The sequence below is a fragment of the Zootoca vivipara genome, chromosome 7, assembly GCF_963506605.1.
Source record: "Zootoca vivipara chromosome 7, rZooViv1.1, whole genome shotgun sequence".
Lineage (NCBI taxonomy): Eukaryota > Metazoa > Chordata > Lepidosauria > Squamata > Lacertidae > Zootoca > Zootoca vivipara.
The window spans coordinates 59,630,630-59,655,872 of record NC_083282.1 but is presented as its reverse complement, the minus strand read 5'-3'; the positions used below and the strand labels follow the sequence as shown (position 1 = coordinate 59,655,872).

The 25,243-nt window shown below is 43.3% G+C and overlaps 1 protein-coding gene across 4 annotated transcripts; it reads left to right on the top strand.

The window, feature by feature from the left end:
- Positions 1–30: 30 nt before the first annotated feature.
- Positions 31–20,948, top strand: IRF6 (interferon regulatory factor 6). Of its 4 annotated transcripts, XM_035122982.2 has the most exons (9): positions 115–188; positions 7,699–7,827; positions 8,181–8,357; positions 10,390–10,594; positions 11,605–11,730; positions 15,522–15,674; positions 16,430–16,822; positions 17,803–17,921; positions 19,648–20,948. In XM_035122982.2, the coding sequence occupies exons 3-9, from the start codon at positions 8,184–8,186 to the stop codon at positions 19,867–19,869; spliced, it is 1,392 nt and encodes a 463-aa protein (XP_034978873.2). In that variant the 5' UTR covers positions 115–188; positions 7,699–7,827; positions 8,181–8,183; the 3' UTR covers positions 19,870–20,948. The 4 variants fall into 4 exon arrangements, with proteins under 4 accessions (XP_034978871.2, XP_034978873.2, XP_034978872.2 ...); XM_035122980.2 differs by lacking the exon at positions 7,699–7,827 and having other exon boundaries at positions 31–188; XM_035122981.2 differs by lacking the exons at positions 115–188; positions 7,699–7,827 and adding an exon at positions 229–649.
- The last annotated feature ends 4,295 nt before the right edge of the window (positions 20,949–25,243 follow it).

Below are 25,243 nucleotides of genomic sequence, written 5' to 3'. Positions count from 1 at the left end.
CGCGCCCTCCTCCTCCTTCCTGCAGGGGCGGAGCCGGCAGCGCCTGCGCCCCGCAGCACCTGGCTCAGGTGAGCGCGCCGCGGAGCAGAGCCGCAGCCCAGGTGAGGAGCGCCCGAGCGGTGAGTGTCGCGGGAGGGGGGCGAAAACGCCGAGAAGGACGCTCCCCCCTCCCGACCCGTCTCTTGCAGGTAGGCTCCGTCCGCTCCTGGGCGACCGTCGATGGTCATTCCCGCTCCAGAAACCTGTCCGGGCCTTTGGCGGCTCCGGCTTCCCTCCCTCGTGCGCTTTGCTTATCCCCCTCTCTCCGCGCTCCCTTCTCGCCCATGTGCTCCCTCCTTGCCTGGCCCTCTGTGGAGTATTATTACCTCTTGCCCTCCCCCCCCCCTTCACTCTTCCAAAGCATTTTTTAAAGGCTGGTGTTTGTTTTGTTCACAGTTTCTGTTTCCCAGAGTTCTCCTTTCCCTCCAAACTTCGCCCTCGTTGCTCTGGGCTCGAATCGAATGGAGGTTTCCTTGCAAATAAAGGCTTGGTAGTAGAAGACACTGCGAAAGCCTGAGGGAAAGAAGGGCTCCTTTGACTATAGCCTTGGGTTGGAAGAAAAGTTCCTGCTCTGGGGCCGTCCACACAAGCAGGAGTTGCTTTACTTGGGGCAAGTAAATAAACCTCTTGGGATTTAAATCAGTGGACGATCTACAGGACTGTTGTGCTACACGACTCTGGCGTGTTTACTGTGAAGTAGATGGGGAAGGACAGGGCGCTGCACTAGATAATATTGAACTTTGTAGGAGCTGGTCTTTAGTGCTCCTGCTGATGGAATGCGGCTGAGCCTAAAATTTCCAGGTGATTTGGGGAACATTGGAAGTTGCCTTGTGCCCAAATTTTTGTCAGCTCAATATTGTCTACAGAGCCCCCCTCCTCTCTCTGGCCTGGATTTCAGACAGACTTTCCCAGCCCTACCTGGAGCTGCCAGGGCTTTGAATGGGAATCTCTGTATGCAAAGCATGGGCTTTGCTATGGAGCTACTGTCCTTGTAGATCACCTGTATGGGGAAGGACACACAACTGGAGCAGAGTTGGCTGGGAACTGAACTTCCTGCCTACTCCTGAGAACAAAGTAACTGGGTCTAGTTAAATGGATCCAGGAAGGATCTACCGTACAATGCTTACAACTAAGTCTGAGGATAATAGGCTATCCTCAGTCCATTTTCTTGTGGGTTATTTGAGTTAAAGCAGACCTTTTGTCATGGTAAGTGTTTGATGCAGGTTGATTAACTTAGTTGGGCATTGTTAAGCAAATTGTCCTCAAGTTTCAGACCTGAGATTAAATTCTTCATTTATAGCAGGCCTTGTGCAGCTGCACCAGAGAGGAGTTGTAAACACTTGTGTTACCTCATCACGTGCATTTCTAGAATGACCACTTTTCTTGTGCCTCATCAAAGGACAGGGTTTAATAATACTGTATTTCATATAAGAGATTAACTTTGTGGTGTTTGGTCTAAAAAGCCAGATAGCCTAGTTACAATAAAGTGGGGAGCTTTATCTCTGTGGATGACACTTGGTGATATTCAGTGTGGAATAATAAAACTGAAAGCAGAGCTTTAAAGTTTAATAGTTTAGTTTATTATGTTAAAAATTAGTAATGGAGGTACGACCATGCAAAGCAGGGGTAAGGAGCCTTAGGCCCAGGGTCCTCCAGGCCTCTTTGTCTGGCATGTGCTCCTCTCCCCAGACTGTACCTCCTCAGCCACACTCCCCTACCCTTTCTTCATACCCCCCTCTTTGAGTGTTCTTGCCTCTCTGAAGTGTTTCCTTGAATTCTGAGTGCCTCTTAGTTGGTTGGGGGGGGGGGAGTACAGCTTAAAGATAAAATTTGCATTTGTTTCTTCATTTTTGCTTTTGGCTCTGCCCATCAATATCTTTTGGCCTAGAAATGTAGCCCTCATTCTGAAAAAGGTTCCTCACTCTGGGTGTTTAGAGAAGCATTTATTTACTATTTATTAAACTTCTATCCCGTCCTTCCTCCCAAATGATCTGGGTAAGGAGCTGGACATCGAAGTGGTAAGACAATACTATTTAAAATAAAATAAACACATTTAAAACATCATAAAACATTTAGAACACCCAAAAATATATAAAATGGTTGCATTCTCTCACAGCTAATATTTCAAAATTGTCAAGAACAATAGAAACAGAATGTTCTTAAGTTGCTTCTAAAACTTAATAATGATAAATTAATAACAATAAGTATGACACTTCTTTCCAACCTAGTTCATAGGCATAAATATGCTGTAGATAAGGGCTAATTGGTAGGATGTTGGTCCCTGTGAACAATTTTGAGGATAGGGTTGTGATCTTCTTATGTGAGGTCTCCATATGGTGAAATATTCCTAACATTGCATTTTTGTGCTTGGAAATTCTGCACCTAATGAATTTCTGCCTGCCTGCTAAAGGCACTGTATCTCAGTTGGGAGTGGGAAGGAGGGAAATGAAGCAGTCCTATTTGGATATCTGCTGGTCCTGACAAAGTTTTTACCCTTTGAGGATGGAACACTGAAATAGTGTTGGTCAGTTTTCCAGCTGTCTTTCTTTGAAGTTTAGCTGGGGGGGGTGCATCTTGTTTCTAGTGTACTGTACATGCATATAAATATGTGCACATGAATGCAAATGTGTTCATGTGCTACACAGGCTGCTATTTGACACATTGTAGGCGAGAACAAGAATATTGGAAGCATGTCTGTATTTTTCTTTGTGGAATGTTTGAGGGGGTGTACTTGAGACATCTTAAGGAAAACAAAACTGCATTTGAGATTGGTGAAGTAAGATATACTGAATGTGCAGCAATGACTTCACAGGGTCAGAAACTCATTTAGGAGCTTAAGGATAAGAATTGCATAAAACAGTTTTGAGCAGCATGCCTTCAAGCTACCAGCATGGGGCCTACAAATAGCATGCAGTAGTATCTGAAGAGCTTTCTTAGATAACTGCATAGTTTGCTGACATACAGGTCTGTGAAGCAAGAAGTGGGATTTGTACTTACGGTTTCCCTAATTTGGTTGTGCCAGAGCCCTGCCTAATGTTAAGTGACTGCAGTACTTTGGAGACTGCTCTACAGTACTTCTTTAGCTCTCATGAGGAAGTTTTCTTTTCTTTTATGATAGGGCTTGTGATCAGTTGTCATTTTCAGATAAATATGCTTCAGCATGTATTTGGTTTCACTGTAATAATGGAAATCACCTTTTAAAAAGGCCGGGACAAATTTGCATACGGTCCTATTTCGTCTGGGCTAAAATAACCAATAACTGACTATTACAGAAATACAATTTGTCCTTAAAAAATGGTATTTGAGCAGGAGGGAAGGTGCATTTGAGCAGGAGGGACAAGGATGCCTTTGATCTTCAGGCACAGTTATGCATATATATATTGTCTTCGTCATTGTGCCACACTAGCAAAAACCTTTAAAAGGAGATTCCAGCACACAGCTGTAGAATTCGTTTACAAAACTGAAACTATCAGATTTGGGTTCAAATAAGAGACTGGGAGTGGCTAGCTCCCTACAGAAAATTGTTGTCCCTCTTTAGGTGCTTATACAGTACATGTGATTAATCTTCCTTTGCCAATTTATCACCGCTTGAGAGTAAGTCTCGCCTACTATGATTTCATCTCTTAGTCTGGCCAGAGCACCTTTTCGTTGGTGCTCTGTATGGTAATCTTTTACATTGTTTGGCTTCACATTCCTTCCTGCCCCCATTTTATTCTCTCTCATGGTATAACCGACACTGACATTAACACATGCTTCTGATGAAGTGGCTCATGAAAGCTTATGCCACAATCCTGTTAGCCTGTTGCAGGAAAAATGAGGAGTTGTGTGGCACTGGCAACCCCTCTGCATTATGTCCTCTGGCTGGCTTCTTGCAAGGTGTTTGGCCAGCACTGCCTACAAATATAGTGTTTTGTGTCTTGATCTGTATTTAACTTGTGCACTCCATTTCACTTATACTGCATGTAGTTGGGGAAACTGTGTTTGCTGCCTCACACGCCTGCTGCAAAGGTTTGCAATCAGTTTCTTGAATGCCTGTTTGTTTGTTTTTGTACTGTATTGATTGTCATTTTCGCTACTGTGGCTAACAGAATAACAATAGCAATCTGCTTATTTAAATTTATACACATCCCATCTTTTTGCAGAATGCAGGTCTCCAAAGCACCTGACAATAAGTGAAAATTAATAAACAATAAACACAAGGTTCTTTTTAAAGATAGCGGTGGGGAGAGTAATTGAAAATATCTGCTCCCCATGTCTTATGGCTTCAAAGAATCATAGAATTGTAGAGTTGGAAGGGATCCCAAAGGCCATCTAGCCCAACCCCCTGCAATGTAGGAATCTCAATCAAAGCATCCATGATAGATGGCCATGCAACCTCTGCTTAGGAACCTCCAATGAAGTAGAGTCCACTACCTTCCGAGGGAGTCAATTCCATTGTTAAAACAGCTCTTACCATCAGAAAGTTCTTCCTGCTGTTTAGTCAGAATACTTTCTTGAAACTTGAAGCCATTGGTTCAGAACCTACCCTACCCAGTTTGGTGTCATCTGCAGATTTGATGAGCATCCCATCAGTTCCGTCATCCAGTTGTGATGAAAAGACCACTTGTCCCCCAAGTCTCTTCAGGAACCAGGAGCACCATTCACATTAATTCAGCGTCATGTCCTCAAGGCATTAAATGGGATTTGTAAACACACTAATGTTGCCCCCTTTCCCCCCACTCCTGGACTCTGTGTGGCTCAGCCTCTCTTCTCTTCACCAGGTTCCTCTCGATGCTTTCCTTGGGGAAAACCGCTCTGTATGGTCAGTTGGAGCAAACAGCAATTGGGTTTCCGTGGATTGCAGTTTGTTTTGACTTAAAGCTGGAGAAAAGGTTTACCCTGGGAAAGGAGCAGGGCAAGGGGAAAACTGTTTGGACCTGTTCTTTCTAGACACCAGATGAGCAGAAGTGGGGGCAAGGCCTGAGATGTTTCTGCTGCTGGTTTGACCATTCCAGCTGCTGATGTTCAAAGATTCTCTAGCAATCATAGTCACAAATAATTACTATACTGTACCGTAATGGTGGTACTATTTATCATGTGTTGGATGCTTTGTCTTTGCACTATGGCCAACAGCCTCATGTGGAAGCTGCCCTCCTTTCTCTTCTATCTTTTGTCCTTTTTAACCATCCCTCTTCACCACTGCTCCCTTTATTTTTCCTCTTGTCTGTCATATTTGCTGTTGTGTTAGTTTTCTGTTCCTATAGGGTTGTTGTTTTTTAGTGGGGAATGAGCTTTGTTCTGTCTGTGTGTTCTCTGTTTCCTTATTGCTTTTATGTGTGTTTGGGCTGTGATGTCACCTGTTGATGTATCACTGTACCTGAGCAGTTGCAGGGATTCATTACTGTGCGACTGGGCGTCTGTCCACTGATTCCTTATGATTTTGCAGTGGTGGGTGGTGTCTTTGCCTTGGAATTTCAATCTTCTGCGTTGGCACATGAAGTCTAAATGCCCAATCATACCTCGAGTATAAGGCCCTAGTTTTGCATTTGAGTATAAGGCATTGCTACTTGGTAGGGACCCAGGTGGCGCTGTGGTTAAACCACTGAGCCTAGGGCTTGCCAATCAGAAGGTCAGCAGTTCGAATCCCTGTGACGGGGTGAGCTCCCGTTGCTTGGTCCCAGCTCCTGCCAACCTAGCAGTTTGAAAGCACGTCAAAGTGCAAGTAGATAAATAGGAACCGCTACAGCGGGAAGGTAAACGGCGTTTCCATGCGCTGCTCTGGTTTGCCAGAAGCGGCTTTGTCATGCTGGCCACATGACCTGGAAGCTATACGCCGGCTCCCTCGGCCAATAATGCGAGATGAGCGCGCAACCCCAGAGTCGGTCACGACTGGACCTAATGGTCAGGGGTCCCTTTACCTTTACCTTTACTTGGTAGTTCTGTTGGTATGGCTCCACTTCTTCGATGGTGGAGCTGTTCCTCCCCTGCTGTGTAGCAATATGCTCTGGTAATGGATGCTTTAGTTGACTGCATTGATGAGTATTTAATATTATGATGACTAATTCTGAAGAAAAAGGAAGCTGTAAGAACAAACAGGGAACAAATGTATTGGTTCAGATTTTAAAAATGTGTTTAATCTATGAGGAGCACTTCCAGAAGTGTAACATTTAATGAAAATGTTTCAACCATGTGCTCCAAAAAAAAGGTATTTTAATGCATGAGGAGATGTGGTGGTGGTGTGATGATTTGCTGGATATGGGAGGAGCAGAAACAGCAAGAGGGTCAGAGGACGTCTTAGAAAATGAAGGTTGGAACAGGGGGTGCTGCAGAAGAGAAGAGATTAGACCCAGCCAGGGAAATGAAGGAAACTGAAAAGAGTGAGGAAGTTTGCAGCAACTTGAAATAATCAGCTGTAGTATCCATTGGTGCAGATCTCTTAACATTATTGTGACATCACTCTGGTTATATTTATGTTGATTGTTTATTTCATAGCCGAAAGCTAACCCAGGGCAAGTAAGCATGCTATTGCAGCTGCCTGTGCTGCGGTGCCCTTTCTGGCTAATTCGTTTTATTTAAAAGTTTTATTTATTTATTTTATTATTTCTAAACAACTTAATATTTAAAAATCTCTATAAACAGTATACAAAAGCAAAACATTAAAACAGGAACATAAAAACAATCTATGGCATATTTCTAAGAAGTGTACACATTTATTAGGCCAGGGGTGGGGAGGCAGTCTTCCTCCATATGTTGTTGAACTTTGACTCCCATCTGTCCTTGGTTGCAGATGATGGAAGTTATGTAGTCCAGCAACATATGGAGGACCTCATGTTCCTCATCCCTGTATTAGACCTATTATTATCATTATTATTATTATTATTATTATTATTATTATTATTTTCTTGGAGCAGAATAAGCCTGGGATTACATGTGTCCTAGATAGAAGGGCTCAGTGGTAGGCCACATACTTCACATGCAGAAGATCCCAGCTTGAGCCCCACAGCACCCCTAGGTAGGTCTAGTAAAGGCTGCTCTATCTAGAACCCTAGAGAACTCCAATGTTGACAAAATAGACCAATGCTCTTATTGATTAGCCTGGTTTACAAGCCACAGTAAGTAAAACAAAGACTTACTGGGATTGCACAAATGTGCTGGCTTCTGGCGAGAAGCTTGCAACTGCTTTGTTCCTTCCTGGTCTCCCCACCCCCACCCCCGCCACAAGCTTAGCCAAGGTTTGGCTTACCGTGCTGTCTGAACCTGGGCTCTCTTCTAGCTAGCCATATGACATGTACCTTGGATCATGTTTGGATGAGCCTGGTTTGGATCAAACGCTTCGCCAAATCTTTACTTAGCTCAGTGCGGTGCAAGAGTAAAAAAAAAAAAATCACAAAAGAACAAGGTTAATTTAAGCTACCGTACTCTCTGGAATCCTACATCTTTGTGCAGTACTGGTAAACCATGTAATGTACAGAGGAACTGCCATTTCAAAGCAAGTCAGCTTCAGACCATGATCTATGAAGCTGATTTTGTTTTAAGTTTGTTTTAAGACAGGATTCCTGATTCATACTATTTAATGAGCTGGCTGGGGGAGCCCAGTGCTTTGTTCTACCATGGCTTAGCATTAATTTATCAGCATGGGTATTATAAACCATTTTCCTGTGTTCCTTTGTTTGGCTGCAGCTTTCAAATGGTCTGTTTCAGAGACATGCCCCACACTGTGATGCAATGACAAAATTAAAGTGTCCTAGATGTTACTGGTAGAAATAAAGAAAGAAGCAGACACAATTTTTTGAGGGCTAGAGGCCACAGGTATGTTGCAGTATCTACCGGTAGTTAAAAACAAAAAACCTGTACCATATAATTTAGTCCCATTTGTTCAGCTGTTCTATCCTATCTTAAAACTGGTGTCCTCAGTGTATTAGAAATGGATAAAGACTGAGATTTTAAATTGGAATTCTTATTTATATTTTTGGGGGCTATGCTCACCTTAGTCCAGCTAGTATTTCCAAACTTATCTTGATAAGTTTAACTGGATTCTCCCCTCCCACACCTTCAACAAAACTCAGGGAGTTGGCATGGTGTTTAAAGCAGCCACAATTGGTTTCTATTGCTTTGTTATCTAGAAAATGAAATGCTATTTGCATTTGCTTCCCCCCCTCCAGATAATGGCGTTACATCCGCGGAGAGTTCGATTGAAACCCTGGCTGGTAGCTCAGGTAGACAGTGGTATGTATCCCGGTCTCATATGGCTTAACAGGGTTGCAAAGCGATTTCAGATCCCTTGGAAGCATGCAACTCGGCACAGCCCTCAACACGAAGAGGAGAACACAATTTTTAAGGTAATGAAATAATTCCATTCCACTTTGGAGAGGCGGTGTAGTGCAGTAGATGAACTGGTAGTCCTGGACTGGTGAAATCCAGATTCATGTTCAGCCACAAACTAACCTTGGTCAATCATTATACTGTCTCATGGAGTTATTACAAGGATAACCTAGGGAAAAACCCCACCCTTATTTGCCATCCCGAGCTCCTTAGAGGAAGGGTGGGATGCAAATGTAATAAATAGTATTACAGGTGGCTTGCAACAGCTAAGACCAGGGGTCAGCAAACTTTTTCAGCAGGGGGCCGGTCCACTGTCCCTCAGACCTTGTGGGGGGCCGGACTATATTTTGGAAAAAAATATGAACAAATTCCTATGCCCCACAAATAACCCAGAGATGCATTTAAAATAAAAGGACACATTCTAAACACCAGGCAGGCCCCACAAATAACCCAGAGATTCATTTTAAATAGAAGGACACATTCTACTCATGTAAAAACATGCTGATTCCCAGACCGTCCGCGGGCCGGATTTAGAAGGCGATTGGGCCACATCCGGCCCCCGGGCCTTAGTTTGGAGACCCCTGGCTAAGACCATTGTTTGCCAGCACCTTCTGCTTCATACTGCAGGAGGATCACTGCTGCACTTCCCAATACTCAAAATGAATATGAAGTTGCCTCCACTTCTTCAGTTTAGAAGGCTAATGCATTTCCTAGTGTTCATTCGTTTTGTGCATGTGATAGCATTTGCTTTAAACTTGGACATCATGGCATGCCATTGTATTCTGTTTTTGAATGGTGTTCTAGTTACCATGGGATCAAATTGGTCAGTTGTGCTTTTAAAGCAAATACGATCCCAGAGCTGTGAAGAGGAGATCTGCAGCACCATGAATGTGTGCTCGGATCCTAATGTGACTTGTTCTGGGAAATACTGTGGCAAAAACAATGTGAAAGGGGCTGTTCTATTTATATCATTCATCTTTCAAGTACTTGTAGAACACAGCTTCCTCCCTCCCAATCAGATGCTTTTTGCCTTATCATCACTCTGTGTACTCTGTGCTCCTGCAGAGTTGCTTTTCCTGCCCTTTATCTGGTTGTTGACTGTTTCTCTTTGAAGGTAGCTCTTTAGTGGCTTCCCTTCTGAGAATCAAGGTTCTAGTTATCTACTTCTTAAGTCTTCATCTCTTCTCAAGTTAAGAGTCCTGTAGCATGTCAGCTGAGTCCAGTAAACCTGCATAGACTTGCACTGCACAAGGCTCTTGTAGTTTATTGCTGTTGGTTTTTGACCTTGTTCTGATGAACTATTTTTATGTTGGTTCTCAAACTGAACTGAATTTGATGCAGAAATCTTTTTAGATCACTTTATATGTTCTGGAAGCAAACCCCTGGCCATTAGCAATGGCTACTGTTTTAAGGAGAATTTTACAAGCTTTCTGTGTTAAGAGATTTTGCTAGAAGATTCTTGAGCAAAGCCATGCTTTCATGGTGGCTCCCTACCCGTGAAATGCTCTTCCTGTGGAGGCTTGCCTGGCACCTTCTTTACATATTTTTAGGCACCAGACAAAAGCATTCCTCTTCTCTCAGGCTAACAGTCTGTGGCTTTTTATATGAGAGGGTTGTTTGTTACTTTGCTATGTATTTTTATGTTTTTAGATTGTAAACCGCCCTGTGATCCTCAGATGAAGGGTGGTATAGAAAATTAATTGATAAATAATGTTACCAGGATATCTGGGACCTTAATCCCACATACATGCAAACAAATAAATGAGAGCCTGGTTTGCCATTAGGTTGGCTTCCTTTAGTTTAGACACAATTGGGTGGCCTCTATTGGAATGGTCTGTCTTGGATAATCCTAAAATGATTTGTGCTGCTTCCATCTGTTTGTGTTGGAGAAGGGAAAAACAGTGCCAGTCATGTCTGGCTGACTAGCTACTGCACTAAGTATTTACCGCCTAGACTTATGTTGTAAATGAGAGTTTGTTTGGTAGCATGATTCAACATTAGTTGGCATGATGACAGTACTTAACTGAGCATGATGTACTTTGCTCTCAGGCCTGGGCTGTGGAAACAGGAAAGTATCAGGAAGGAGTTGATGATCCTGACCCTGCGAAATGGAAAGCCCAGCTCCGGTGTGCTCTCAATAAAAGCCGGGAATTCAACCTGATGTACGATGGCACCAAAGAGGTGCCGATGAATCCTATAAAAATTTATGAAGTGTGTGACATTCCACAATCCCAGGGAGCAATAATTAATCCAGGTGAGATGCACAGTGACTCTGTTGGTTGTTAAGCAAGTCTGGTAACAGGAAGTCTTCTATATGCCATGATGTTATGTTGTTAGTGAATCCTGCTGGGTAACTCGTTTTTAATTGAGTAAGCATTTCACTTTATAATTTGTGCAACGTAACTAACACAAAGTGAACTGTAGGTGACCATTCTGCCTAGTCAATGTTGCTTTCTGCTCATCCACAAATTCAACACAAATTCAATCCAGAATTGTTCAGCTTCCTGTTTTGTTTTTAATCAAGTCTAAAAGAGAAAAGATTTCAGGGGAAAGTTTTGAAGATCAGGTGCATGCTACTAAAGGTCAGAAGCAAGAGGGAAAGAGACAGGGTGTCTGGTCTTAAGGGCTTTCAGTTCTTCATGGCCTTCCTTCCCCTTGTTCCCTCTTTTGCACATTGTCCCTAAGCAAGCATTCTAATATGATGGCAGTCTTTAAAATTCCATTCTTCCTGAAATGAGTGTTTCATTCAATGAAATTCACTGGGAATTTCTCCTGCATGTTTAACATTGAAAGAAATGGGCCTCACTGGGCACACGTATGTGTACCTGGAAGAAACATTATTGGAGTTAGCTGTTGGATGCAGAAGGCTAGCAGGTTCTGGGATCAGGTAAATGTTCTTCTGGCTCTGTGTGCACCTTTGTGCAAACCAGCTTGAGAGGTTGGATGAGGCCGGTTGTGGGATTCTGGTTGGATAGTACAAGGACTGGGAGAGAGTTGCTTCATGCTTTCATGTCTTCCATGCATAAGCTGAGAAGCGTGAAAAGACTATTGGCTCTGGTGCTGTTTCTGGAGCTATGAAGCAAACCAAACAGTACTTGGGGGAAAAAAACCCCAGGAAAGAGATGATTACACACAGTGCTGCTAGTAGAATTTTTCTATGTAACTTCTGTCAGCCACACAAATGTCCATTCCACTTCTTTATTCTCTTCAGTTGATAATATTCCACATTACTTGCTAATTCTCCAACTTGCACTTTTCCTGCAGGTTCTACTGGTTCAGCTCCATGGGATGAGAAGGATAATGAGCTTGATGATGAAGATGAGGATGAATTAAACCAGGCTCAATCTCATGTAGCTATTCAGGATACCTTTCCATTTCTTAATATCAATGGTTAGTAGATAGACCCTGGCATAGAGTGCACATCAAACCCTATTTTTAAATGGCATTTTTCTCTTCATTATTACAATATGAAGCAAGCATGCTTTCTGAGAACAGTCTTTTAAAAATCTCTGGGTTGCAGCTCGGCTAGCAGTTGCTTGACCAGTATGCTGCAGAAAATGGCAAAAGGAGAAAGGCAAAGTCTGCACTATATGAGAAGTACAAGATTAGTCTGAACTGAAATACTATTGTTCCGTGTTGAGATGTTCATACACATGTTTAGTGTGGTCTAGCTGTCCTAAAGCTAGCTAGGGGTGAAGGAAAAGGTCATTCCCTTGAAATCTGTGCTGCTGTCATGGGTTGAACTGGGCCCTTGAGAGTTGTGAGGCCGACTGGGGCAGCGTGTGGAGAGAAAGTTGTGCCTTCCCCTTTGGTTCCAATGATGCTGTTCCAAGTGGGCAACAGGCTGTTGCAGCATTAATAATAATAATAATAATAATAATAATAATAATAATATATTTATACCCCGCTATATGGCTGGGTTTTCCCAGCCACTCTGAGTGGCTCCCAACAGAATACCATATTAAAAATAGAATCAGTCATTAAAAACTTCCGTAAACAGGGCTCCCTTCAGATGTCTTCTAAAAGTCAGATAGTTGTTTATTTCCTTGACATCTGATGAGAGGGCATTCCACAGGGTGGGCGCCACTACCAAGAAGGCCCTCTGCCTGGTTCACTGTAACTTCACTTCTCACAGGGAGGGAAACACCAGAAGGCCCTCTGCGCTGGACCTCAGTGTCCAGGCAGAATGATGGGGGTGGAGATGCTCCTTCAGGTATACTGGGCCGAGGCCGGAAACATACTGGGGGCCAATATAGGTCTTTCAGGACCGGTGTTGTATCATCTAGGCAGCCACTCCCAGTCACCAGTCTGGCTGCTGTATTCTGGATTTGTTGTAGTTTCCAGGTCACTTTCAAAGGTAGCCCCACATAGTAATCCAAGCGGGAGATAACTAGAGCATGCACCAGTCTGGTGAGACAGTCCACGGGCAGGTAGGGTCTCAGCCGGAGTACCAGATGGAGCTAGTAGACAGCTGCCTTGGACACAGAATTGACCTGCGCCTCCATGGACAGCTGTGAGTCCAAAATGACTCCCAGGCTGCATACCTGGTCCTTCAGGGGCACAGTTACCCCACTCAGGACCAGGGAGTCCTCCACATCAGCCCACCCCCACCCCCCAAAAACAGTACTTCTGTCTTGTCAGGATTCAACCTTAATCTGTTAGCCACCATGCCAAGACCTCACAAGTCACTGTGACAGTCACTTAGCTAGCATTCTAATAAGAGGGTTAATTCCCACAGTGTAGCAAGAGCAGACACACCTTTTTGCCCAGTGTGTATCCTATAATGATGATGCAGCTTTGTAAGTCTGTTCCTTGGAGTCTGGTTCTGGTTTAACAGGTTTTAACAGTAATAGTGTCTCAACAGACACATTTGCATGAATTTCTCATGCACCAGCCTTGTTTAAAGTTATATTTTGAAGGTGATGTGTTTTGAAATAATATTAATAATCCACAAGTGGCCTTTATTACGGTGCATTTTATAGTATGCACTTTTCATTCAATGAACCTTTTTAACATGTTTATTTTCTCTTGCAATCTAATTGTCTGGTGCATCTCTACCAATATTAATTCTTTGATCTCATAATGGGGAACATATTTTACTATCTAGTAAACTGTTCAGTTATAAGCGATAGGCGAGTTCACTTATTATTGCGTTGGGTGGAGTTTTCCTTCAGTGAGTTTGCAAAGGGCCTAGAGAATGATCTTTCTTTTTCTGTGTACTCTTTGAAAGACATTTTAGGTCAAGTTGGGACATGTTGGCTGTGATGTTAGAATTACACTGGAGAAATCTGAGGGCATTGACTATTGTGTTCAGTACAGGAAAGTGTTTCTGATTAACCTTGCCAATTATTTCCAAGATACTATACTTTTTACAGTAGGAATGCCAGGCATAAGTTGTTGAATATATTTTGTACAGAAAGATGGGGTAAATTATTAAGCGAGATAACTCCTATGGCCATATCAGGACTTCAGGGGGTCCCATTGTGTCTTCTAGCAGTTCTTCCATGCTCCATACAATATTCAATTAACTTCAGAACTGGGAAGTTGATGTCTTTCCCAGGCAAAGCACCTTAACCACTCAGAGCTGCTGTTGGATGCCATAGCAGTGGGTAGAACCCAACATTGTGCAAGTGGCTTTCTGCTTGCGTAGTGGGACTTCACTGTCCTCTCCTCTTTCTCCACCCTCAGATGTGCTCTGCAGGATCCAGGGGGCTGCATCAGGGAGGATTAAGTTATATCCCCTTTCCTATGTATTGTTATAAGTATTTCATTTTTTGTTACGTTCATATTATAAATGGTTAAACATAGGTAACTTACCCAATCTGCAGGGTGCTTTTTTATTTTATTTTCCCAGTGCTAATGTCTAATTGAGGCAAATTGATAGTTTGATGTTAGGGTCAGTTGGAATTGGCATGTTTAGTGACCAGTTATAACCTGGGCCTAGGGCATCTGCTGGATAATGGATTTTGTTCTCCAGTCCTTTTGACTGTGACACTCTTGCTTTATAAATGCAACTGGGGGGAAAGGAGGAAGAGCTGGTGGTTTTGTCCAATTTAATTTATAAACCAAGTTCCTAGATATCTTCACTACAATTTACAGAAGTATAAGCCATGGATCCCAGCCGCCCTTTCTTGGCACAGCAGTTGCACCAGCTTGATCACCAGTGCTTTTCAAGTAATTTGTTAAAACCTAGGAAATGAACCGTCTAGAGTGGTCTTCAACTCATGGGTTAGGAGCATGGGTTAGGATTTTGGCCTTAAATGGAAAGTCTGGACTTTGAAGTCATCTTATTTTACTTGTTATTTTGAATTATATTTACTGTTTTTAATTAGGTTTTGTAATTTTGGGATTATGCGGAATGCTTTATCTGAGTGGATGTAGCAACCGAGTAATTTCGTTGTTCCCGCAAGGGGACAATGACAATAAAGATATCTTATATATCTTATTGCTGGGTCACAGTTTGACCTGGTGTGCAGCAGCACAACCACCATTCAAATGTATGGCAAAAAATTAAGTGGATCCCCAATTGCATGTGTGGGCTAAAGGTGAAGCCTTGGTTGGAAAAGATTGAAGTCTATTGATCGAGAGCGTACATTTAGTGCTGATATCATGTCATTACTGTGCTTGGAGTTAGATAATGCAAGCTGCAAGGAAAGACGCTTCTTATCAAGATATTACTTCCTGGGAAAAGAAAGTTGTAACCATTGGTGTTCCTTTGCTGATTGAAGGCACTTTGATCCAGTGGAGGCTTCCAGCAGCAGAACAAAAAACACTACAGTATTTCTGTTGATTCTTCCCTTCTCCTGCAACTCCTTTGACCATCAGCTCCAAATTGCTTCAGAGGGTTGTGGGACCTTTTAGAGCAGTGTCGGAGGTGCTGCAGAGGGAGTCTGAATGAACAACAGTTGCCTCCCTCTCCAGTCAGCTGATGGAAACCTCTGGACACAAGCCAGAGTTTCCAAGCTTTCAAGTTCTTTTTGTTGTCAAACTGAATGAAAAGGAAGATAAATTACCATTGGTAGGAGGTTAAATTCTTAGCTGCATAAAGTAGTCGAGCTATGCTTGCCATTGCAGTATGAGAAGTGTCCAAGTGACTTCTTGAACGGTAATTTTAAAAATGTCAGCAGTCCCTCGGGATATATAACACTTAAAGGCACTTAAAATGTACTACTTATGCTTAGATTCCCCAATGGCACCCACCAGTGTGGAGACCTGCAGCCCTGAAGCTGCATGGCCAAAGAATGAACCTGAAGATATAGAGATGCCTATGCCACCTCCGGTTATGCCGCATGATATGTTCAGCTCTCCTGAAGTCTGGATTAATTCTCTTCCAAGTAAGTCCTTTTGTTGACTATGTCGCTAGATACATCTAGAATGTTGTGTGCCTGTAAAGTCCACATAGGGAGTAGACAACATATTGCAAAAACACGCTGAACCTGCACCGTTTCCCCCCTGCAGTTATTTCTGTTTAGATTGGTGTAGCCCAGAGAGTCTTCTGTGTCTGAAAATGTAATGCACTCATTGACATCAGCAGATGAACAAAAGAAACCCAGCTGGAAACTGCTGTTGAATTTGGAATAGTGCCATTTTAGCCAGCTTGTGTCATACGTAACTTCTTACACTAGAAGCTTGTGTAAGAAGCTTGAGGTGGTAGTGATCAGACATCCCGACTGATAAGTTTGTGTCTACTGATCAAACAAACTTTTTATAAAAGAATGGAAATGGTTTATTGAATATTTACAGATAAATGTAATGACCTGAAATTTCATAAGAATTTATATTTAAAGTATTAAATTAAAGTAGATAATTAAATGAGCAAATTAAATGAATTTGGATATGCAGAAGATATTAAACAATAAAATTAAGGAACCACAGAAAGAGGGGGAAGGAAATCCAACCACAGAAAGAGGGGGAAGGAAATCCAACTTTGAAATGTTAAAATGATTGTAAAATGAATGAAATGTATACATTTGAAAAGTATAAATAAAAACTTTTTTAAAAAGGGTGCCATGATAGACAATGCAGGTTGTTGGAGTTATGAATCCTGTTGCAGTGTCTGATATGCTAACAATATATCCTTCTATTCAAGTGACAGACCTTGAAATCAAGTTTGAGTATCGAGGCAAAGAGTTTGGGCCAACAATGACTGTGAGCAACCCCCAGGGCTGCAGACTTTTCTATGGAGAACTGGGTCCAATGCCAGATCAAGAAGAACTCTTTGGTCCTATCAATTTGGAGCAAGTAAAGTTTCCAGGACCGGAACAGATCACCAATGAAAAGCAAAAGCTCTTCACAAGCCGTCTGCTTGATGTCATGGACAGGGGGCTGATCCTGGAAGTCAGTGGCCATGCTATTTATGCTATCAGGCTTTGTCAGTGCAAAGTATATTGGTCTGGACCGTGTGCACCTTCTGGCACCACACCAAACCTGATTGAAAGACAAAAAAAAGTCAAGGTGTTCTGCTTGGAAACATTCTTGAGTGGTGAGTAATTATAATGCTCTTGGTTCACCATCACAGAGTAGCCAATATGTTCTTTTTAATCCCTGTAACATTTGTACACCCGATTACGGTACTGCTGCCCATTGGGATTGGGTCCCAACTAGTTAAGTCTTCTGGGGCTGTGTCTGGTGTTACTGGTATGGTGCAGATAACAATTTGTGCAGAACTTGCTGGGCTCACAATGTGCATCTTATAGTGTTTACATGCAGGCATTAGTGAATGGGAATTGCTCCGATGTATTGTGCTCTAACATAGCTGGTTGAAGAGAAGCAATTCTCCCTTCTTCCTTTTTTTTTGCCCCAAGTCAATCACCAGAAGGCATAGGTGTGGTTGAAGTTCTCGCCTATGGTCAGTGAAGTGGCATTCCATATATTTGTTATAGTAAAGGTAAAAGTAAAGGACCCCAGACAGTTAAGTCCGGTTGTGAACGACCCTGGGGTTGTGGTGCTCATCTTGCTTAAAAGGTCAAGGGAGCCGATGTTTGTCCGCAGACAGTTTTTCCAGGCCATGTGGCCAGCATGACTAAGCCGCTTCAGGCGAAACCAGAGCAGCACACGGAGACACTGTTTACCTACCCGCTGGAGTGGTACCTATTTATCTACTTGCACTTTGACGTGATTTCGAACTGCTAGGTTGGCAGGAGCAGGGACCGAGCAATGGGAGCTCACTCTGTCGTGGGGATTTGAACCGCTGACCTTCTGATCGGCAAGCCCTAGGCTCAGTGGTTTAAACCACAGCGCCACCCGCGCACCTCATTTGTTATAGTATACAGGGTCAAAGGGAACACAGCATTGATAGCTAATATTATGGCATCTCTAGACAAAAAGATTATGGGATAGAAGATAGAAAAGAGAGTAGGAGAATTGGGTTTTGAACTAGAAGAGGCAATATGTGGGAAATAGTGTTGCATCTACTAGGGTATCTTGTTGTACATCACGAGCTTTGCTTTCCCTCCTGCTTAGAACTGATTGCTCATCAGAAAGGACAGATTGCTAAACAACCCCCATTTGAGATCTACTTTTGTTTTGGAGAAGAATGGCCAGATGGAAAATCCAAAGACCGAAAACTGATTGTTGTTCAGGTAAGAGAACAATGAATTGCTAAGGAGCGTTAATTGTCAGAACTTACTGCGATAACATTTAGTTGACTCCTTGTTATCACAATATATAACTATGTGCCAATTTATAACCCAGAAACCTTAATTCAGCAGCCTATGTAAATGTACACATTAGCATGCATTCTGCTTCTATCAGGCATGGGCGATGCAAAGAACAATGTGTGGCGCGAGAGCCCTGGCCACTGGAAATCCATTGTCTACAAACATTTAAGACTTGGAGGAGCCTTGATATTTGAAAGCTGTACCGATACCACTTTCAGCACTTGTATATTCATCCACAACATAGACACTTAGTTGCAATATTTATAGACCACCTTTCCAATGAAAGCTCTGCACAAGGTTTTAGAGCACTTTACAAATAAAAACCATTCATACGAAACAGCGGGAAATATAACTGAACTAATAGCAGTTTAAAGCTATCTAAAAGGATGAGTCTCTCCACTAATGCCTGAACACCCAAAATAAAAAAGGATCAGGGAAGAGAATGTGGATGTCCCCTGGGAGAGCCATTTGGCCACTTGGAACATCTGTGTAAATAGTCTTGATAGATAACAACTTTGCCTTACTCAAAGAAAGATCTTGAAGTAGGAACTCAAGAGCAGCGGCGTAGTGAGCCGCCGCAACACCTGGGGTGGCAAATTGCCATGCACCGGGGGGGGGGTCGCCACTTCGCTATGTAGAGGGGGATCGCGCCCCCCCGCAACTTCTAAACGGAGCCTAAACAGAGCGTCCAGGCTCCAGGTAGATAGCCCATTGGTGCAGCACGCAGCGCCGTGCCGAGTGGGCTTTTTACTGGGAGGCTGCAGGGGCTCGCCTTGGGAATCGCTGGGTGGGGTGCCGACTGTCACCCCCCCCATAGTGGAACCCGGAGCAGCCCGCCCCCTATGCCCCCTGGCTCCGCCCCTGCTCAAGAGTATGGCCCTGTGGGGTGTGTATCTGCATGCATTTGAGAGAAGGCACTCCTTGAGTTGCTTAGGGCAAGACAAAAGCACCAAAAACTGGCACCTCTGAATTCTTCCCTGAAACAAACTGGTTTCAATGTAGGTGTTATGGAGTAGGTGTAATGCCAACCCATCCATGTCAACAGGTGGCCAGTGAACCATAGCTGCCACCTGAGAATCTAGAGTAATGACAGGTCCAGGAGCACCCCCAGGCTAGAACCTGTCCTTGAAGGGAGAGTGTGATTCCATCGGTGATAGGCATTTTCTTAGCTAACAGGTCAAGTGGGTCCCCAGCTACCATAAGAATAATTATTCAAGTTTGTTGAGTTTGTGCAGTAGTTCACACTACTGCTCTTTCATCTTGGCTGCATTAGCATCCTATCTGTCTGCAACCAATTCTACTTGAAAGGCAGTACAGACCATGTGGGCCAAATGTTTTATTTGAGGGCTGGAATTTTTACAGATGACTGGAGCGAACGTCCTGAATTGGTAGGCATTTCAGAATAGTTACCAGTGCATCTACTCTGCTTGCATTGTGAGAACATATGTTCTTTTATTTCTCTTACACCCTTATCCTATCTTTTCTTCTATCATGACTAATAATGGCTCAAAATGAAAATGAATGCAAGAGTGAACAATTTTGTGTGTTGGTGGTACACCTTCTACTTGAGCTTTTAGCTTATTGTTTCTTTTCGAATGCAATTGAAAATCCCATCTGGATTGACGCTGCATAATTTCTTTCCAAACAGGTAATTCCAGTTGTAGCTCGCATAATCTATGAGATGTTCTCTGGTGACTTCACCCGCTCCTTTGACAGTGGCAGTGTACGGCTTGAGATTTCTACCCCTGATATCAAGGACAACATAGTTGCTCAGCTGAAGCAACTCTACCGCCTCTTGCAAAATCATAATGAAGGCTGGCCAATGCAGCCACCAAGCATGGAGATGGCCCCACCCCTTGCAGCACAGTGATGACCTGGTTTTACCTAAATGAGGAATTAGCTGGATTAGCGGATTGTGTGTTCTTATGTCAATTAATTTTAAATGCCTTTTGAGTATGTGCAACAGGAATGTTTTATGTACAACATAATCTGTTTGAAATTTATACTTTGCAAAAACTGCTCTGGATTAATGCATGTATACAAAAACATTTGTCTATCCTTTTTCTCTTCAATTAATGTAAATATATCAAATGACATTTAATTTCTACCTTAATTTGTGCGTTAAATGCTACACACAGTTTTTTCTGTATATGTGATCAGCGTTCAAGTGCTCTTTTTAAAAAGTAGTTTCACGAGGCTAACAAAAACACTTTCACCCTAGTTTTCTCTTACCCACTGGCTTGATAACACAGTCAAATTTATTACATAAATTGCATGTTTCTGTATATATATTTTAATATAAAAAATATCCAGTGCTGTTGGCACACGTGTGAAATGTTAGAACTAATGCAAAACATTTTTTTAGTGCCCGTAATTCTAACTGTGCAATAAAACTGCTTTGCTAAGTAGTAGTAGACTTGTCTGTATACACTACAGATGAATAGTGCGAAATAATGACTTAAGCCTTATTAAAGTGACCTTACAATCAATTGAGCCAGATCTTACAATAAATGAAGTACAGCTGAGGTATTCGGATGGTAATAAATTGTTAACTGAAATCAAAAGAAGCTGCTTTTATTGTAGTTCCACATTGCATGCTACAGCTCAGTACAGCAACTGGTGGCGCCTTCTGTTGAACTAATCCTTGCTAAGCACTGTCCAAAAAGCCTCCTCCATTGTTTGTAAGTATATCAGATTGCTAGAAGATAGGGGAAAGCACCAAAGCCCTCTGCTTGCTCTGTGCAGGACCTGTTTGACATAGATGTAAGAAGACTGTGGAACCTAGGAAATTTGAATACTGTTTGAGATGTAATATAGCTGGCTTTAAATATGACAGTGCTTTCAATGCTAAGCTTTGTTCTGAACTGGTTAAATGGCTGCATTTTTGCGTGTTTCTTTGCTGGAAAATGCCTTAAAATGTACCATAATAAACTTTCTTGTTAAATATAACCACGTTTTCATGTTTCTCTTACTAGCAAGGGTTAAGTATATTTTACTTGCGCATCCCAAGAAAACTAGCATTCAGCTCTGTCCCACATAGCATTTTGTTTGAAACATCTGGAATTGAATGGCAGGAAAATAACCCAAATGTTTTCCCATGGTGGAATTCAATGCTATGCTATTAGACATTTCATCTGCGCAAAAATTTCAGCTTGCCAGATGGAATGATCCCCCTTAATGTGCTGTTCTGGGGGTTCTCCCAACCCTCTGAGCCAATAGCAGGAGACGCATGGAGAGTGTGAAGATTTTTAATTTGTTCGCAGTTCTGGACGAAATGTAATTATTTTGTGGTGGAGACAAGGGAATGCAGAACTGTGGCTGGTATTTAAATACCTGTGTTGGTGCAAGGATGCAACAGGGCTCCCAGCCTCCCCTGTGTACCCAACACCATCCCCAAAGCTACCCTAGAGGGTTAGAAGAATGTTCTGTTGTGCAGGAAAAAATCCTTGGACTGACATACTGTTCTCTGTAGTGCTACTTTGTATTTTTTTTCTTGGATTTTAGGGTGCTATCTTTTTGTAAACCACTTTTGAGGACTTTTACAATATATTTTATAAAATAAAAACTTTGAATACAACCCTAAGACTATGCTATTACTTTAGGAGAGAGAAGGTGAAGGGGTGGATCACCTGCTTAAAGCTGCTTTGCTGGTTTGATGCTATAGCAACAAAAAAAGGCTACAAAAAAGGCTATGGTTAAATGTTTTGTTTCAGCCCTGCTATCAGGAGAGCCCTGCAATCAGGGACACTGTCCACAGAGGGCATAAGAAATGCTTCTTAGCATTATAGTAGTGTTATTTTAATAGCTATTGAATGACTTCATATTTGCTCTAGATTCAATAAATATATATTTTTAAATATGAGGCCCGAAGTGATCCCCTTATGCGATGGGAGTCATCTAGTCCAACCCCCTGCAAATGCAGGAATCTCAGCTAAAGCATCCATGACAGATGGCCATCCTGCTTAACATTGTATGGCTTTTTAAACGTGTTTGCGGGAGCGGGATTGATTTATTGGTTGTTTATTGGTTTTGTTTTATTACGCATTTTGTCTTCTCATCTTGTATTTTTCTGTTGTGACTTGCCCCTGGATCAAGGGCATTATTATTGTTGTTATTACAGTATTATTAACTAGCCCACTGCCTGCGAACTGAAGAAATGAGCCCCACTGCATTCAAGGAGATGTAGTTCCAAAGTACATCTGTTTTAAGTTTGCAGCCTTAAAAGTAGTAGATGTGGGGCAGATGGCCTTAGTTAAGCCACTATTATCTCATTCTCAACTTAAGCTTCCTGTCTGCAATATGGGACGACCTACTACCGGCCTTGCCTTATGGGGCTGCTGTAAGGTGATGTGTGCGAAAGTCTTTGAACACACTGACATACAGTACTGTACTTTGTAAAAGCTAGAAGAGGAACCATGCAGAAACCCGAGAGCCTGCGAGAGAGAACTTAGCCGCCGCTCTGAACCAAAGAAACGCAAAAGGTAGATAACATTTCATTTCGTAGACACCAGGGCGATGAAGAAGATCAGCCTGTCCCCAAACCAGTGGAACTTGCAGCAGCCATAAAAAGGGCTTGTGTAGCAGCGGTGAGAAAACTGGTCTTCTACCGCAGTTGCTGCCGGACTCGGATTCCCATCAGCCCCAGCCACGCCCAGGATGATGGGAGTTGCAGTCCAGGAACACTTCGGAGGCCACGTTTCCCATCGACGGCTGATCGCCATCCAGGGAGAGCGACTCGCACCCCCCCCCCCGGGCCAACCTTCGCAGGTGGAGCCTGCCGGCAGAAGCGCCCCTTGGTTTCTCCTAACTCCCGACTGGCCGGATCTGCACAGCTGGGCGGGTACTGCTTGCCGCCAGGTCCACGAGTCCGGCGCTCTGCACATGCCCCGGCAGCGCGTCGACCCGCGGGATGCTGCCTCTTTAAGAGCCGCCGCCTAGGCGGACGGCGCCCCTTCCAGCGAACTCAGCGTCCGCCTCCTCCGCTCAGGCGAGGGAAGCGGAAACGCCGCTCGCCCGGCAAAGCGCATGCTCGGGCTGGAACGGGACGAGAGGTGAGTGAAGCGCGTGCAGAGGTCGGAGGAGAGGCGGGAGCCCGGGAGGAGGAGTTGGCCGGCTGCCCGGCGTCGCTTCATGTTCCGGTAGAGGATCCTCCTGTGCACCTGAACTCCGACCCCGGTTGCTCAGGGTGCCGAAGGAGATGCAGCATCCCTGTGCAGATAACACGCATAGCCGGATCATAGCTGCCAAGTTATCCCTTTTTTAAAGGGATTTCCCCTTATGCTGAATAGGCTTCCTCGCGAGAAAAGGGAAAACTTGGCAGCTATGAGCCGGATGCTTCGTCAGCTCACGCGTTCACACATGCACACTCCTACCTAGCGGGAAGGGGATGCAGGGCGGGGAAGGAGGGCTAAGAGCACGTTCTGATAAGAGCCCCGAATTTCAGAATTAAGAAATTACCTTCAGTAGTGGTCGCGACTTCAAATTCTTGCAGCTTTTCTCCTTTGCTACAGAAGTTTTTGTCTTTGGAGATTGCTGGTAAGTTCAACCCCAAGAAGGGGCTGCTTAATTCGGGGCCTAATAAAATGTTTTGGTTTAATGCACAAGGAGACAAAGTCGGGCATCGCAATTTGGCTGCTGCTAGGGCTTGCCTCTCGAGCTGTGGCTTCTCCTCCCAGGTAACTTTAAAAATTAGAACATAATAGGGCAATAGAACTGTAGAATTGGAAGGGACCACAAGGGTCATATACTTACTTAATAATAATAATATTTGTATGCTGCCCATTGTACTATGTACAATGACAACAAAGTATTCTATCTATCTATGTATCTGACTGGGTTGCCCCAGCCGCTGAGTGGCTCTCAACAGAATATTAACACGATAAAACACCAAACATTAAAAACTTCCCTAAACAATCTAGTCCAACCCCCTGCAACGCAGGAATCTTTAACCCAATGCGGGGCTTGAACCCATGACCCGGAGATTAAGATTCTCATGCTCCAGTGACTGAGCTATCTGGCCTGTAAAAACACTATTTTCATTTAAGCGTTTCAGAATTACAAACATAAACCGCCCCGGACCCTGTGATCATCTGAGGCCCTTCTTCCAAGCATCCTCAGTGAGAGGTCTGGAGGGTGGCAGCAAGAAAAGAGGCATTTGCTGCGATGGCTTCCTACTTGCAGAATGCTCTCCCCTAGGAGGTTCATCTGGTGCCTTTGTTACATAAGTTTAGGTGCCAAGCAAAAACATTGCTCTTCTCGCAGGCCTTTGCCTAACTAAACCATCTATGGCCTGTTGAACTGTGTGTGGCAGGGGAGATTGTTTTTGTTTGTTACTATGTGCTTTTGTGTTTTGATACCACCCTATGATGCTCATATGAAGGGCAGTAGCCTATCGTTAAAAGATCTAGTTAAAAAAGCAAATGAAAGTGCATGTGCCCTGTTCTGTTTTCTATATGTCATGTGCACTAATTTATTTGTTTTCCCAAGTCATCATTAACTCTTGAATAGCTAACAATAGTGGATGTGGCATACAGTACTTACCTCTTCCATTGCTGAGACTCCTGACCTCATATTAACAGAGTCTCCACCCGGTCTTTCCTCCGTCTGTGTCACATGCATATATAATACAGGCAGACTGAGGTTAATATTTAACATTTAATGAAGTAGGCTCTGCTCTAGGAAAGCTTGTTGGTCTGTCAGGCGCCACCACACATTTTTTGCAGTGGGGGTGAACCTAGAGAATTCAGGTTTTAATGGCGAGATGCCCGTCCAAGTGGTTGATCTTAGGTTGAAGTGGTGAATATTTTTATTGGTTGTTGGAAGCTAGGCTGTTTTGCTAGTCCTTGGTGCTGAAGTGGTGCAGAGAACCTGCGGACGTGGTTTGGTCCTCAATCCCTTTTATAGCCCTTGTTACAGCAAGGCTGATTGATCGGTTTTCATTTTTTGTAATACCCGTTTTCCACTTCCAAGATGCAACTACTGTGGCTTAAATGAGGCCACATGTTCATGGAGCCTGAGTTCTACCATAGTTTCATCAAGACACTTTTTTCCCTAAAGATAAAAAGTGCACTGGTTGTTGTTATTAAAAAGTGCACTGGTTGTTGTAATATTGATTACTGTGATTTTTATTCCTAGAGCCCGGTTGAAGCAGCTGATGGTTAAAGGCCTGATAGCAATCAGGTGATTCAGTTCCCTGAGCAAACCCAGTGATTTTTATTCTAGGACTTCTACCCGCAGGTTTAAGA

What these genes read in the sequence shown, in the direction of transcription:
- IRF6 (XM_035122980.2), top strand. Translation starts at nt 8,184, where the DNA reads ATGGCGTTACATCCGCGGAGAGTTCGATTGAAACCCTGGCTGGTAGCT. An exon ending in GGGAGCAATAATTAATCCAG is followed by an intron (nt 10,595 to 11,604) that starts GTGAGATGCACA and finishes CTTTTCCTGCAG; the next exon opens with GTTCTACTGGTTCAGCTCCA. An exon ending in CTTGGAAACATTCTTGAGTG is followed by an intron (nt 16,823 to 17,802) that starts GTGAGTAATTAT and finishes CCTCCTGCTTAG; the next exon opens with AACTGATTGCTCATCAGAAA.